This window comes from Mauremys mutica, chromosome 5, assembly GCF_020497125.1.
Source record: "Mauremys mutica isolate MM-2020 ecotype Southern chromosome 5, ASM2049712v1, whole genome shotgun sequence".
Lineage (NCBI taxonomy): Eukaryota > Metazoa > Chordata > Testudines > Geoemydidae > Mauremys > Mauremys mutica.
The window spans coordinates 48,464,941-48,481,962 of record NC_059076.1 but is presented as its reverse complement, the minus strand read 5'-3'; the positions used below and the strand labels follow the sequence as shown (position 1 = coordinate 48,481,962).

Here is a 17,022-nt window from a genome sequence, read left to right as displayed (position 1 = left end):
TTATTTCTTCTCAGAATATAAAAGGGGGAGGGATAGCTCAATGGTTTGAGCAGTGGCCTGCTAAACCCAGAGTTGTGAGTTCAATCCTTGAGGGGCCACTTAGAGATCTGGGGCAAAATCAGTACTTGGTCCTGCTAGTGAAGGCAGGGGGCTGGACTCGATGACTCTTCGGGGTCCCTTCCAGTTCTAGGAGATAATTAATGGAGATATACCTATTATTATTAAAATGTAACCATGATTCTGACCATCTATGGTTAAGTATTGCAAGAGAATATATTACTTCCATATGCAATCTTTGATGTTTTTTAAATGTGTGGTGCACAAATAGATGTTCAATCTTAAGTGTTAAACTATAGTGATACAAATTTCAGAATTAACTGGACAAGATACCTTAAGGCACTATTTTAAGGAACTATGAACAAAAATTTCCATTAAAAATGTCAAGTAACTGCCTTGTCCATCTTTCTTGGAAGTCCATTTGGTTGTAAAAAAAAGTGCTTAATCTGCATTATTAAACTTTGACCGCTATTAAAGTAGCTACCATACTTCTCATTGAGGTATGAGAAGCTGAGAGCTGTATGAGATTACTTGAAAAAGTCAGGTATTCTGTCTGCCAGGGATACAAAACTAAAATCTACAGAGTTCTGATTTAGAAATCAAATTAGAAAGTTAAATTAGATATGCCAAGTGTCCCAAGACTGTTACTAATATAGTCAAAGAACAGCACTTCAAAATGTTCATGTTCAGAGGGAAAAGTTGTTTAATGCCTGGTTCTCAAGGTTATGATGAGCAGTGAGATCACACATTGCCTATATGCATTTGTTACTCTGTAAAACAAAGTAGTGTATTGTTCTGCAGGCCTTTATTGGTAAGAGATGAGAGCAGTAGAGTTCTAGAAACATTGGTTAGCCTGAACCATACCATTTTGATAAGCTTAACAACTGATAAACTAGTAATTCTCATGAGTATTTAGATCAACTTAAACTTGAAGTACATTTTAATAAAGAACTGCTCAATTCAGGGCAGGATTCTTGAATCTCATCTTAAGCTTTTTCTTTTAAGTTATATTTTAGATCATAATAAACTTGTATTTTTCTATTCTCTTCATGTTAGTACCATGTATGTATCTAAAATTAAACAGGAGGGTCAGCCTGCAGAACTGCACTTCTGGTTTTAACCAGAGTTTGGGTGTACACTCATAAGGACCTGGCTATCTTGCCTTCTGATATACAATACAGCAATGCTAAACCAGAAGGGTTTCTGACTGGAACAAACTAAATTAAATGTGGTTTACAAAAAAAAAAAAAATTAAGTGTTTGGGTTTTTAATTGTACATCCCTTATGCCAACTGCATTAAAATCCAAGCATTTAGTTTATGCAAAATGTCCCTGGTGCTAGATACCATATATAGATTTCAGAGTACCCAATGTTCACTGCACATGTATAATTTAGAGTATTTTTATATGGAAATTATACTTTTATGCCACTTGGCATAGGAGGCAGCACATTTTCCCTGTTCGAAGCTGAATGATGGTAGTATGCTTTAAAGTATTTTGTTTCCAACATGTAAAAATAAGGTTGTTGGTAGCTCATGACATGTAATAAACTACCAACCTCTGAGGTTTAAGTAAATGTCCCCATTTAAAACAAAACAAAGATTTCATTTCTCCACACCCTCTTAACATGCTTTTACCTCCTTAGCTCTGTTAAGGATAAATGCAATACTGACATACCTGCCATGGAAACAGAAACAGTTGAGGAGTTAATCTCATCTCCTAGGCCAGGTACTTGTCATAGTGATCTGCCTGTATGCCTACTCTTGTAGACAAAAATTAGGAGAGAAGAAAATACTACTTTAACTCAGGACTTGTGTGATTAGAGTGACCAGAAGTCCCAATTTTATAGACAGTCCTGATATTCAGGGTTTGTCTCTCATATAGGTGCCTATAACTCTTACCGCCTGTCCCACTTTTCCACACTTGCTGTCTGGTCACCTTAAGTGTGTCCCAAGCGAAGGTATTACATTGTTAATGTGATGGTAGGCAGTTACAAACTGATGGTTAATGAAATGTATGCATATAAACCAGAGCCCCCGAGTCTCCCTCCAACCTTATTTATATATTAGCCCTTTCCTATTTTATGGCACAGCTTGACGGGTTATTCATTTTTTTTTTAAACAAGGGAATATTCTTTAATACTCTTATCCAAAATATGCACTATTGAGTCAAAGGTGGAATTTTCAAGAGTGCTTATGTGATTTGACTTTCAAATGGGAATTGTGCTCCTAAATTATTTAAGAGTTTTTGAAAATCCCATCCAGAGTATAGATCTTCACTCCTTTCTCTCCAGAGAACAATTTGAAGGCTAATATCACCAGTCCTTTACAGATGAACAGGTAGAGGTTTTGTGCAACATGTATCTGTTCTCACAGTCCATGTAGACCTTTATACTTACAGATTGTTTCCTCTTGAGCATTTAAGGTAATTGCAGAGTTTCTACCAAGACCCTGTAAAATGGTGGCCTAGGACTTTCATTCCCTGCCCACATGCTTCCCTTACCCAACATGCTTCCCTCCCATACTTTAATTTAGTTTCAGAATACACACATATACATACATTTCAAAGCTTCATACTTTTGATCATACAGTGATTGTCTTATTGGATTACCCCAAAATTGCCACAGGGATAACTGCATCTCTGATCCCTTTGTAGTCTCCTTGAGGGCACTCCTACTCAGATCTCAGGCCTCTAGCCATCACCATTCTCAGGGTAGGAATTCATGTCTCTCTCCCTCCAGACTAGGGATTTGGGCTGTAATTTTCTTGCAAGTTACAGTTAGGATTGCCAGCTCTCCGGGAATGTCCTGAAGTCTCCAAGAATAAAAGATTAATCTTTAAGTAAAGATTATGTTATGTGATGAAAGCTCCAAGAATACATCCAACCGAATTGGGAACCCTAGTTACAGTGCTTCTCCAAGCAAATCTCACTTTAGTAGAACTGCAGGTGCTGGACTATCTACCAGGAACTATGACAGGTTTACCAGTGACCAATCAATTTTCACAAACCGCAGTATATTTAGGACAAACACATTTCAGAGAAAAATGTATTACAAAACCAAAAAAGTCTACATGCAGGCTAATCTCAACAGGCACTACTTATCATCTGCATGGGATTCTCATAGGCCCATACACTAGTGTATCAGTTCTTTGTTCCACAGTGCCTCACACACTGAATCAGCTCAGGCTCACCCTTTACACAGTTTGGAGCCTTTGTTTGCTGCTCCTCTTGAACCCAGTCAAAACTAGTGTATGCAGTCCCACTTGCCTTGTCCTCCTCTCCAACCATGGTACTCCTACAGACTTCAACTGCCTAATTGCATTAATTGCCCCCAGTGATCCAAGACCCAACAGAAAACCGACTCAGCATGCCAGGAGCACAAAAACACATTCATTGCTTATTGGTAATAGTCTATGTGCCTATAGCTCAGTGTGGATAAAAGTTGATTTTTTTGTAAATAAAAATATGGGATTTTTTTTAAATCCAATTTTTTAATTCCAATTACAATGTTTTTCTTTTAGAAGATAAACCTGTTTAAAATGAAATCCGAATTTAGTATCAAATATGTTGAGGCCTGAATTTATTATAAGATATCAAAATATGATCCACATTTACAGCTAAGAGAAGTTTATGTATCCAAAACACATGGTTGTTTTGATTAATAAAAATAAGTTATATACGCTGTTTTGTGTTCAACTACATTCCAGTTACAGTAGAACCTCAGAGTTATTAGCTGATATATACTATGAGCTCAAATATACTTAAAATCTCAGAAATATTTAAGTTATCCTTTACGTCTACTGAAAATACTTGGTAGTCTAGGTTTTGCTGCAATTTGAAGAGTAAATTAGCATTAGTTTTGATCGGAGCAAGCACATGTCAGTGTTCATTGGGTTACTTACCAATCAAGATTTGACCTGTTTTTATGGCTGAGCTGCCTGGGATCAAGCCATGAACTACAAGCTTCTCTTCATTGATCCCTTTGTTGCTTCTGTCTTGTTCTCCTTGCTTTTCAGCTCTTTTGTTGCTCCATGAAGACTGATGAACAATCCCTACCAATGCCTCCAGAAGCTTGAGTTTTTCCCCTGCTCCATCGTTGGGTAGTCTTTTTGGATTTACATAAACACATACATCTTTGTACCGTTGCTGGACTATGACTCCCACCTTCTGAGTGGATTGGTGTTTCAGTATGGAGGTTGGGCCAGAAGGATGCCCATCACTACCACCAGTTCCTTTCTTACCAGAATGCTTTGGTAAAAGGCTTTTCTTTTTTAAAATTTTGGTGATTTTTTTCAGTCTGGGTTCATACTTCCTTTCTTTTCGTGATCCCTCTTGAATAACCTCAGCTTCATTTTCACAGAACCTGACATGATTCACTGCAGGCACCTCCGAAGAGCTGTCTTGAAGAAGAGTTTCTTCTTCACCTTCACTCAGTTCTAGATAAAATAATTCCCCATTTTTCTGCACACTGTCCAACCATTCAGGCTCAAGGTCGCTGAGAGAGAGACAGAGACAATTAAATGCTAATGCAGACAAGGAAGATCGTAATACCAACTAGATTAGTTTACTCTGGTGAGAAAAAAAGTCTCCCTCTTGAAATTCTATGGCCTTGGTGCTCTAGGTCATGTTGAATATAAAAATCCTTACAGGGAGAAAAAGAAAGAAAAGAAAAGAAAAAAAAAAAGCAGTGGGAGAACCACAACTGCCCTTCCAGAGTCTGAAGTAGCTTTTTATAGTGTCTTACTATTCATCCATTGCAAAAGCATCATTCAGAAGCCAATTTCATTGAACCGTTCCTTTCACAGCCATGTCTGAATAAGTAACCATTATCTATCAGAGTGAGGGGTTTTCTTTTAGTCAAACAAGAATGACATCCTGTCCATTCTCTCCCATGTTTCTCCCTTAAGCCATCGAAAGAACAGTTGTATTGTTAGCATTTATGAACAGCATACAAATAAAAACTGAGTTAGCAGCGTACTTTAGCAATAAAAGATAACAGACTATCAATGCTTTGTTTATGGGAAGATTTCCACCTCCCTTCCCTATCCCAACTGGGTTTATTTTTAAGTATCAATAAAATAAGCTTCCATTTAGAACTGATAACAGTACAATATTAGTTCCCCGTAGTCAGTCTAAATTAAGAGTACTCTTATGGTAATATAGGTTTCCATGGGTTTAGGTGAGTAAAGCACATTATATACAGTCAGCTATATAACTGAAGATTTAAGGGACAATTGAGGTGACTCCAACTGGACAGATTTCTGATGGAATGTTTATGAAGGAATTCCATGATATTGTTTTTCCTTCCTGAGGCCCCATGAGAGCCCTTCTGAGGGAGATCCACAGTTTTGGTTACTTAGATTGTAACATCTTGGAATCAGGGAATATATTTTTTCTGTGTTTGTACAGCACCTACCCTAATGTGGCCCTAGTCCACACCGGGACTCCTAATTGCTAAGATACTATAAATAACTTGGTGGCAAAAGGAGTCATTCTGCACAGCATTCTCCATCTGCAGACAAACATCTGCACACAAGTTCATGCTGCTTGGGGGAAAATTAAATGAGTCTCTATGTCTCTCCCATCCTCATGCCCATTATCCATCCTCCAGCTTCCACAGGAGTACTGCAGCTGGGGAGGGAGGAGCAAGCAGAGCACCAGCATAGAGGGATCAAATTTGTGCAGGCCTGGGAGTTTCCTTCCCCATGGATCTACAAGATAGTGAGGCCACAATACCTATACAGCCTCACCCATCCACTAAAGCTCTTCCTGGGTAAAGATTTGAAAGAAACTGTTTACGTTGAACATCGGAAGTCATTCTTCCTCCCCCTCAATACAATACGGCCTCAAGACATGAAATGTGTTAGAGAAGCAGGCATGAGCAGGAATGACCTTGGTTCATTAGTAGGGATTCTGACACTTAAGTAGTTGGGACAATATACTGATTAGAGCAGGATATCAGTTTTCATATAGATTTACTCTTTGAAACCTATCAATTACATCCAACTAGCATTGCTGTGCTTTCAGAGTCAGCTACAAAACATCCGTGCAGGTTTCTTGGTAAAAATGTGAATAAAGATGTACTAGAATGGAAGGATGTATAAGCTGTGTTCTGATCTTACAAACAAAAAGCTTCAAAAGCAAAAGGCAGATAGAAATATGACTGCTTTTAAAAATTACAAATTAAGAACATAGGTCATCTATGGAACACAGTGAAGTACTTCAACCTCCAACAATTAGACCACATGATACTGTGCAAAAACTAAGTTTATCTTCACTAGTTGTTCTCCTCTCCCTCTGCTGAAACCAAATCTAAAATTATTAGAGTATTATAGAAATATTTTCAATAATTGTCTAACCTCACACACATTTGTTACTTTCTAAATAAAAATAAATCTGTACTAAAGGATTAAGTTTTTAATAGAATTTTAACCACACAATGACAAATGGGGAAAGGAGAAAAGAGGTCCCATAGGTTTTTAGTGCATATGAATCACATCCAAAACATGGCAACTACAGCTGGTATGGAATTTTCTGCTGAAACAGGTTTTTGGCAGAAAATGCCAATTTGTTGAAATGTTTTGGGGAAAATATGTTGTTTTTGACAAACTTCTGACGAAACCCTGCCTGTTTCATAAGAACCCTGCCTGGTTTCTGCCAGCTTGCCTAGTGGGCTGCTGAGACCACACCCAGGGCTTTTAGGATCTATGCTGAAGAGCTGGGGAGCCCTGGCTCTGCAGCAGGAAGCCTGGAAGAAGAGATGAAAGTAAGCCAGTATGATCCAGTATGGCGTACCGGCAAGAGCCAGTACATCGTGCCAAGGCCACGCCTCTTCCGGTTGAGGCCACGCCCCCTCGGGACTCCAGCAGTACCAGTAAATCCTGTAAATTACTTTCACCCCTGCCTGGAAGCCCCAAGAACTCCAGCTTGAAAAAGACTCAGTGTTTCCAAGCTGATTGGAAGCCAGAGCTCACAGCTCAGTGGCAAACTCTGAGGCAATGGTTCAGCCTCTTCCGGAGGTGGATTAACTAAGCTGATGGGAGAATCTCGCTCCCGTTGGCTTAGAGCAGCGGTGGGCTGTGTGAGGGCCGCAGATTGTGCACCACTGGCTTAGAGCATCTCCACTAAAGTGCTACAGGGGCATAACTGCATCAGTGAAGCTGTGCGCATTTTAAGCTTAGACCTGCCCTTAGTTACAAGATGGTCATCTGCAGGGAACAGGATTTGCCTTCAGAAGCATACACTGCTTCTGTGCATCTCATTAGAGAGTGTTAACTGTGAATCTTACTGGTGTTTCTGGAAGAGAAGAATTCCTACGCACTCTTCTAGACCTTACTGTAGTAGCAGAGCTATTCTGAGGCTGCTACTCCAGCCTTAAGCTAAAATAGTCACTCCAACAGAGGCTGAAGTAGTATAATCAAAAGGAAGGTTAGACAATAGTAGCAACATTAGACAACAGTAGCCAGGGCCGGCTCCAGACCCCAGCGCGCCAAGCGCGCGCTTGGGGCGGCATTTTGCCGGGAGGGCGGTAGGCGGCTCCGGCGGACCTTCCGCAGTCATGCCTGCGGGAGGTCCACCGGAGCCACGGGACCAGCGGACCTCCCACAGGCATGACTGCAGAGGGTCCGCTGGTCCTGCGGGTCGGGTGGACCTCCCGCAGGCATTACTGCGGATGCTCCACCGGAGCCGCGGGACCAGCAGACCCTCCGCAGGCATGTCTGCAAGAGGTCTCCCGGAGCCGCGGGACTGGCGACTGCCAGCGCGCCCCCCGCGGCGTGCCGCCGTGCTTGGGGCGGCCAAATTCCTAGAGCCGCCCCTGACAGTAGCAAGGTTATTTCAGGATTCTGATCTCAGGGAAAGGATCAGGCAGTAGGTTAGCTGTAAAGAAGTAACAGGTTTCTGGAGGTTTCAAGGTGTTTGCTACTTCTGTGGGCTGAGGCCCTTACTCATTCCACCAAACATAGCAAGGAGCCACAGAAAACTCAAGCCACATTTACACTATGGAACTGTACTGGCACAGCTCTGGCACCACAAGGTAGACTTGGTCCGTGTCTACACTACAAATTTATGTTGACCTAGCTTATGTCAGCATACAGCCATCACAGTTATTAAATCGCTTGTGTGTGCGCACACTTGGCTCCTTGTGCTCGTGGCGTGCATCCTCACCAGAAGCACTTGTATTGATTGTATTATCAGTGTGGGACATTGTGAGGTGGCTCCTCAAAGCTGCATGTACACTGGGGTTAGGCCAGCATAGCTACAGAGTTCAGGCGTGTGGATTTTTCACATATCTGTGATGTATCTATGTCAACCTAAATTTTAAGTGTAGGGGAGGCTTTAGCCTACAACCAGCACAAAATGAACAATGTTCTGGAAACAAACAGAACAAAACAGTTTTCCACCCAGAACTTGGGGAAGTGGGGAAATCAACTTGGTTTATGTTTTAGTGTAACCCTAAAACAACAAAAGCTGTAGCCATTTGAAATCAACAGAAGCTCCTAAGAGCAAATCACACCACTTATCTAGGTATCTAAATACGGATTTAAGAGCTTAACTTTAGGTTTTCAGATCCCAGCTGCCACAATCTGCAGAAATGCATAATACTTGGCACATACATATTTATGCATGAATAGTTATTTTATTAGTGATAAACTGTTACAAACATTACTTTTAAACAGCCAAGTCCCCTTCTGGGAGCTATTTAAACGATTAATAAGACTAACAAAATTGATTAACTGAACCTCCCTATATTGATTCAAATATAAGGGCTAAGTGAGGCCATTTCCCCCTTTACAGTACCTTCCACCCAAGAATCTCAAAGCACCTTCTGCAGTGCAGGGAGCCCTTCCTACCCCCTTTTTATGGTGGGGAAACAGAGGCACAGAGCGTGAAGCTGTTTGCTCGAGTTCTCACAACTGAAGAGTGGAAAAGGGGAGCATGAAATCCAAGCTCTTCTGAATGGAGCTGGGTGGCAGGAGCCTCGGGATGCCGAGGTGCGCTCTCACACCTGGGGCCCTGGAAGCCAGCCAGCCTGGGAGCGAAGGCTGCAGCGCCTGACCCCAGGGGACAGAGCCGAGCACCCTGGCCAGAACTGAGTCCTTCCCTCCCGCTAGCGAGGGCCAGAAAACACGGCCACTCTCTGCCCCAGACTCACGGGGTGGGGGCGCCCTTACTCAGAGCCCCCGGAGAACGATGCAGAGCAGGAGCCGGTCTCGCTGCTTTCGTCGCCGCCCGCAGCTGCTTCCTCCTGCCGCGGCGCCGGCTCCCGGGGCATCTCGAGCGACAGCGGCTCTTCCATGCCGGGGGGGGGGGTCACCCCACCACTACGGAGCCCAGCAGCCCCCAGCCGCCATGACACCAACACGCGGAAGCGCGAGGGCGACATGTGATGCCTGTCTCGCCCTTCTATTGGTGCCGCCGGCCGGGTGCCATGGAGACGGGAGAAGCCCTGTTGAGCGAGATCGGCCGGTGGGGGCGAGGCAGCTCCTGCTGCTGCAGCAGCGACCGGGTAGCGCCGTCGGGCTCGGGCTCCCCCCTGTCTGAGCCGCCCCCCCCCACGCGGCACAGGGTCCGGGCCGGCGGAACAGTGCCGGGGCCTCCCCGCTAGGCGCGGGCTCTGGCCCGGCCTCAGCCCCCGAGCGCTCCCGCCAGCCGCGGTGCGGTCAGTAGAGACAAGGGCAGCCGGGGCCAGAGCAACAGACACGGCGCCTGTGGCCGCATGCCCGGGCGAGGGGACCGATTCCCATCCCACGTCTCAGCCTGAACAGCGGACTGCGCCTTCTTTTGCGAGGGGTCAGGCAGAAAAGCGTGGGATAGACCCTGGCACCAGCCGTGGAAAGACTCAGGGCTTAGGCGTATTTCACACCATAATAAGCAGCTCTACTCTTATTCAAGGCTTTTCATCATTCGCTCTCCTAAAGGAGTCAGTATTGTCATCCCCACTTTACTGGTAGGGAAACTGAGGTACGGTGAGGTAGAGTGATTTTCCTAAAGTCACCCAGCAGACCTGGTGACCCAGCCAAGGAGAGAACCTACGTGTTTTGAGTCTCTGCTCACTTTCTATCCACCAGGCCCCACTCCCTTCCTCAGAACGGAACTAAGGTAAAATAGAAACTGAACATAAACTTCTGGTCTTATTTCCCCTTACACATGCTATCCTGAAAGCAAGCATGTGTTCAAATACAACCATTATTTGGGATAAACTGATGGCTTGCTTATTGCTAGAAGGCACATAATCCATCAGTATGATTGACTCAACAGAAGTAAATGTTTCCATGGAATCATCTTTAATTTTACTAACTGCTTCATGTGAAATTATAGTTTTCAAAACGAACAAACAAAACGAAGAAGGTCACTTTGGGAAGTTCATGTGGCCTGTAACAATTTTCAAACATTTTGGAATCCAGCTAATTTTTTAAGGAACTCTAAACTTTTCCCAAACCATAGATCTTGTTCCAGTAATAAAAAAAAGCAGAAGTTAAAATCCTGAAATTCTTTTCAATTCAAATCTAATGCAATTACTAGTTAATAATGTATTTTAAAGTCCTTCCACACTACAGCTTTGATTTGTGTTTGTAACACATTACTGGTGTGGGGAGTCCAGTGGCACTTTAAAGACTAACAGATTTATTTGGGCATAAGCTCTCATGGGTAAAAAACCCACATCTTCAGATGTGGCATCTGAAGAAATGGGTTTTTTTACCCACGAAAGCTTATGCCCAAATAAATCTGTTAGTCTTTAAGGTGCCACCGGACTCTTCATTGTTTTTGTGGATACAGACTAACTTGGCTACCCCTCTGATTACTGGTATGGTTAGCTGTAAACATGGTTCAGGTCTACAACTACAAGGTTAAAGCTTATTGATTAGTTGCCACAACAGCACTTTAACCTTTGCCAGAGGCTTTGGCTGGTTCATGGTTGTTTTTCATTATGGACTTATCTAGCCTAGAATTTAAGATGTGTAGACAAAACTACTGCCTTTAACCTGCTAAACTGGCTGAGTTGAAGCCTTGGGAAATCCTAGGCTATGAACTGACTGATTTAGCACACGTTAAAAGCAGTGTGCCATTACACTATACTTAAAATGTGCTAGTTAGACAGTGAAAGTCAACATGTTAATATCACAACTTTAAATCCCAGTCCAGAAAATGCCTGAGGGGGAGGAAGGTGTTTTTAACATGTTAGCTAATTGTTGAAATTCCAGTGCAGACAAGGCAAGTTGTAGTTTTAACATGTTATCTGGCTGAGTTTCTGTAATCTCCTAAAATTCTCTAAACATATCAATATAGTAGTGAATAAAGGAGAACCAGTTGACAATTTATTGAGAATTCCAAAAGGCCTTTGACAAGGTCCTGCACAAGAGGCTCCTAAAGAAGCTAAGTAGGCCCTGGGTGAGAAGCAAAAATATCATATATCAAAAACTGGCTTGGAGACAGAAAGCGTGGGATTAAATGGACAGTTTTCACCTTGGCAAAAAAGGTTAACAGCAGAGTGCCTCAAGGTTTCATACATTTATTAAATGATCTGAAAGGCGAGTGATTAGTGAAGTAGCAAGTTTGCAGATGACACAAAGTTATTTAGGTTAGTCTGAACCACAGAGGAGTGAAGAACTTCAGAGACCTAAATGAGCAACACATTGGTAAATGAAATTCAGTGTCAAATAATGCAGAATAATACACATCCGAGTAAAAAATTAAGGTATCCAACAAAAACTGGGTGTCACAGTAAACAGTTCAATGAAAACCTATGCTGGATGCGCAGCTGCAGTCAATAACCACAACAAGATGTTAGGGTGCATACAGAATGGGATGGAATATACTTGTTGGAACATTTCTAAAAGTGTGGAATTGATCTATGTTCTGAAGATCTAGACGTTACACTGCTGGAGCTTGTTGCAGTAGGTGTAAGATTCTAGTGTGAAACTTCTGTACTTGAGACAGTCTCACAGAAAATGTTAACTAGTGAACAGAGGATTCCAAGTGAATTAACAGACAAAGGAGTGCTTTGGACACATATCCTTCTTAGCTACACAACTAACTTTTCAACTGGAACTGTTACAGAAATCTCAGACTAGAACAGTGGTCCCCAACCTTTTCGTCTGGCAGGCGCCAGACGAAGAAGAACCGTGGCGGCGGTCGAGCATCCACCGAAATGCCGCCAAAATTCAGCAGCATTTCAGCAGCAATGCCTCTCGATGACGTCGCTTGTCAGTGGCAAGCGGTGTCATCGAGAAGCGTCGCCGCCGAAATGCTGCCGAATATTGGCGGCATTTCGGCAGATGCTCGACCGCCGGCCAGGACACGGGCGCATTTAGATGGCGCCATGGCACCCGTGGGCACCGCGTTGGGGACCCCTGGACTAGAAGTAGGCTCTAGGCAAGACTTGTGCTTTTGCTCCTAAAAAGTAAAAGCCTGTCATCTATGAATGCAAGTATACAGGCTTAGTCATACAACTCCATCCACATATAGGGAAGGATACATGTATATATGCTCTTCTTATGGAAGAAAATAAGAGAAAATTAAGAAAACATGTAGTAGTACAAAAAACTCCCTAACTGTTCAGTTCAGCTTCAGGATAGGAAATAATAGGCAGGGTTCAAGCTTTTCCTATCTTAGGTGACATAAAAATTTCACTCAAAGTGTACCAGTCTTAATGGTGGAGAATTCTTAAACAAATTCAGACCTATGACTTCTATTTTAGATTAGCACATGGTAATTTTAAGGCATGGCATAAAGGCAAGATAAAAGAAGGCAACTTCTCAAGCAATTCTCCTCCTCAAAACAAAACATTTTGGATAAACAGGAGAAACATGAACTCCTCCAAATTACCCAATGTCTGGTGATTTTCTAAATGGAATATTACACAATAAATCAGGATTTTAATAAAGAGTTGGAGGTGAGATATTCAATCCCTCCCTGCTTAATTCCATTTATATTTGCTAGCACCTTTAATGCAGCACATGAAAATGTCTCTGTTGAGAAGTGATGGGACCATCTGGCATAGACTGTTATGTTAAATTTCACTGGGTTCAAGGGTTGGTTAATTGTTTCCAGTTAGTTCAATAAGTGAGAAGTACAGACTTCCCTCCCCAAAAGAAGAAAAGCCCATGTACTGCTGTTTTCAAGGATAACCGTATTAGGGAGCAAAGCACCATAGAACATCGGTTTACTGAAAGCAGTAGTGGCAAATCTCCCAAGTATGTTTTCTGAAACATTTATGATTTTTGCTGGTGTGGAAACAACCAAGCAAAGGCACTGTCTCTCCCAGCAGGATGTTATTTGAATAGAGACAGAATTTCCCATAAGATCTCTGTAGAAGGGAAAACCCTGACACCATTCCCTATACAGAAAAATTATAAGCAGCTTTGAAATAATCATTCATATGGAAGACCCTTTATATTTAACATGATTAGCTGGACTGGTACTCTTGACTTAGAAGTCTAGTGAACCTTCTCTCCGATCTTTCCTGCATTAACAAACAGATGCCAAGAGTTCTGCCACAGGCTATCATTGGCACTATCTCCTATTAGACAACTGGTTAATTCATTACTTTATATAAATGAAAATAGAGATAGTTATTGACTAAATTGAAAATTAAACTATTGCTTTTGAGTATTATTTTCTCCACTGTTATTCACTGGTAATTGGCTTTTCCAATGGGAAGTTGCAAAAGGAAGGTCTGGCATTTGGAGAAAATGTGTTCTCTTTTGTGGTAGAAGGATAAAGAATGGTTGTTTTGCTTTTATAAATATGGAAGTGCCCTCACTCTCTTATAGCACAGTCTGGTCTTGTTGTGTCAATAGGCCCAATCTTAACACCTTACCTAGGAACCATGATTAAACATAATTTGCTAGAAAGATGCCAGCATGATTTCTTTGCCTAGTGTAGACAAGATATAGCCCTGGGTCTTGTATGTGGCTGAATTCCCCTCCATGCAGGACTGAAAGTGATAGCATGGTGACTTCATGCCACCTTTGCACCTCCTGTATTTGGGCCAGCCAGGGTTGCTAGTCTTTAAGGTGCCACAAGTACTCCTGTTCTTTTTAAAGAATACAGTGATTCTTTGCAGTCAGTCAAAATGCAAATGTAAGTACAAATAGTACTCCAGTGCATGGAAAGTAAATTAAAATAAGAAATACTACTGGGCAACATTTTGCTTCTGTGACTTAAAGAAACCCACAACACCCACTTAGCTTTACAGTCACTGACAAATGCATCCATACTGTTCAGATTTCAGTGGGTCCCCAGTCACATATGGGAACATTTATCTGTAATTCAGATAAAAGTTGCTTCACAATGCGATATGAGGGAAGGTCTATTCCAGAATTCCCTATCTACTTATTTCCAGGGTAGCATTTGTCTCTATTTTCATAGGACTACAATTTTGTAGATACTGATTTTAAACTTTTTTCAGTTGCAGCTGTGTTAATAATTAAGTTTCATTTTCAGTAGCTATATCTATTTGGAGCTGGCACTGACATGACAGATTGCAGCATTTCATTTGCAATAGTAAATAAAATCATTTAGCAGAAAGTGCGTTTTGAGAAACAGATGCTCTGTTAGACACAGCTACTTATGAGCTTTTATTAAATACTGCTCAATAGAATCATTTTCGTATTGTAACGTGTGGTTTAGTCATGAGCCTTTTCTAGTTAGTGCTGGGAAATTGTCTTTGGGATCCCTTTTAGCATCCTTTCTTTACTAGCCCCTTTGATAAGGTCTCATTGTGAGCGCTTCTTTGGGGAAAACTGTGGAAAATTGCATGTTAGGGATGGTGAGGGCGGCGAAGGGGGGAAAAGAAGCAATTTTTTTCAGCGTTCCTCTTGCACTCTCAAAGGTGCAGACGATTTCCCATCTGGCATAGCTTTGTGCTTTAAAAGCAGAAAAATTCAAGATGATCATGTAAGTGGTTCCTTTTGTCCCCCTCTCCCCCACATTTCTATTAAGTGTAAGCCTGTATATTGCCCTGAAACTCCTCATATTGTATTGCTTAGATTTTTAGTGCCCTTACAAAGTATCAATACAGCGTTCCTTCCCTCTCTATGTGGCAACTACAGGAAATGCCAGTACACTTAAAACAGGGAGTTAAACAAGAGAATTATTAATTATTCTAAAATCAGCCAGCCCTTTTATTTAGTCTTAGCATTAAAGAGGTAAAAATTCTTCCCATCCTCTTGGTTACCCGACACAAACAGCCCCGGCTCAATATTCTCTCCATCCAATCCATTTTACCCCCATGCCTCCGAATCGTACATCTCCTTTAATGCCTTGAAAGTTTGGGTTTTTTTATTGAGCATGCTTCTTTTGTATGTCAGACATTAAACATTTCCCCATCCTCGACTGAATAACAGAAAAAAGGGGAAACAGCACATTCTCATTTCCTGTCTGAACAACAAAAGACTCTCCACTAATCACCCTCCTGGAGAAAGCGGAAAGTTAATAACTGCGTCTCCCAGTTTTAATTTTTAACTTGTTCTGAGAGCGGTAGTAGTTACTGCACTGAACTGCTGCCTCTTGTAAGTATCATGTGTCTGTTACAGCACAGCCAAAGCGTGTCAAGCACAGGAGCAGGGTCTATAAACAAAGCAACAAGCACAGTGAGAGATGATCTCTTTATTTACCTTTCTCTATAACGGAAGCTCATTGCTCAGTGGCTGAAGGTGTCACACTAGTTCTTAGCCCTTCCAGGTTTTTGTTTATATGTTTGTTTGTTTTTTAAGTTTAACAATACACCCCTTTCTGGGGTGCCTAGAGAGAAGGGGTTTACCGTAGCATATTAGTGGAATTACAGGAGTGCGGGGATCAGAGGGGACTTCAGATCCGACTGCTCCTGTCCCAGAGGAAGCAGCTAGAAAGAAGTGTAAAACAAGAATTGCCAATGCCTTTCAGTTACATTAAAAAAAAAAATCTAAAACAGTTCTTCACCAGTCTGAACTGAGCGCCTGGTAGGAAAGGGAAGGTTTGTGAGCTCCCTCTCTTGCCTTTCAGCTCCCCTCCCCCTCACACTAACCTGTGCAGTAGGATACTTTGCACTGAGTCCAGATCCTCCAGATTCCTGGTGACAGGTCTCGGGATGCTGTACCTGCCAACGCTGAACATGCTGCACAGGAGAGGCCACTTCATTGCAGACACAGAACTGCTCGCCAGGTTTCACGCAAGCCCCTCTCCCCAAGTTCTAGAGATCAGCTGCGTGACTACACCGGGGTGGGTTAGCTATTTCAGAGCAATGAGCAAGCTTGTCATTTCAGGAGAAGTGGAGAGGAAGGATTGAATGTGCCCTCAGAGCAATTCTTCTGTGATCCAAAGAAAACATGAATCGAACAGTTTCTGCCTCCAGAGAGCAGGAGAATCTCTTCCTTCCTCCAAAAGCCGACGCCTGCAGATACCAGCCCTCACTCAAGCGCTTTCCTGAGTGTCTACCCGAAGAAGGAGAGAATCGCTTGCTACTGCTCCAACCTCCAAGGCAAACTTCTAATCTGCAGATGAAACTTTGAAAGCAATTCAAACCGAGCAGGTGGGAGCTGTTCAACTCTCCTGCTTCCTCCCGGACTTCCCCTGGTCCTAAAGTCCTCCACGCATCGTCTGCTAGGGATAAAGGTAACTTTGGGGGTGGAAGTCCCAAACGGCTGGCCTGGAATCAACTATTTGTTCCATGAAAAAACAGGTACTAACTTTTCTGGTTCTAAGGAACTAATGATCTCTTATCTTCTGAATCCTGTGAATGTAAACGGAACTGAAATTATGAACTGCTTCACGGTCTGTTGTCAGCTGGCCTGCCTTGTACTGTAGTAAGGAACTTAAGAATGCTGTTAATATGGTATGATGTTGCTGTCAGTCTATCCCTCCACCACAAAAAATAGATATGGAAATGAACTCAAGTTTTGTATAAAGTAAAACAATTATTTACTGGCAGCTCTAGATCCTTCAGGTAACAACTTCCACTCAGCCAGGGCTCCTGCAATGTCAG

The 17,022-nt window shown here is 42.4% G+C and overlaps 1 protein-coding gene across 6 annotated transcripts in view; it reads right to left on the bottom strand.

Annotated features, from left to right (window-relative positions):
* The window catches only part of INTU (inturned planar cell polarity protein), a 96,433-nt gene extending 79,927 nt beyond the window's left edge, over positions 1-16,506 (bottom strand). For 4 of the 6 annotated variants that reach the window (XM_045019349.1, XM_045019352.1, XM_045019351.1 and 1 more), the window contains exons 1-2: positions 9,230-9,408; positions 3,959-4,551 (exon numbers count right to left, since the gene is read on the bottom strand). In XM_045019349.1, coding sequence (XP_044875284.1) covers positions 3,959-4,551; positions 9,230-9,354 — 718 coding nt within the window. In that variant the 5' untranslated portion in view covers positions 9,355-9,408. Of the gene's footprint in view, positions 1-3,958; positions 4,552-9,229; positions 9,409-16,065 lie in introns of those variants that run through there. The other 2 variants (XM_045019350.1, XM_045019353.1) reach the window with 1 other exon arrangement.
* Between the last annotated feature and the right edge of the window lie 516 nt (positions 16,507-17,022).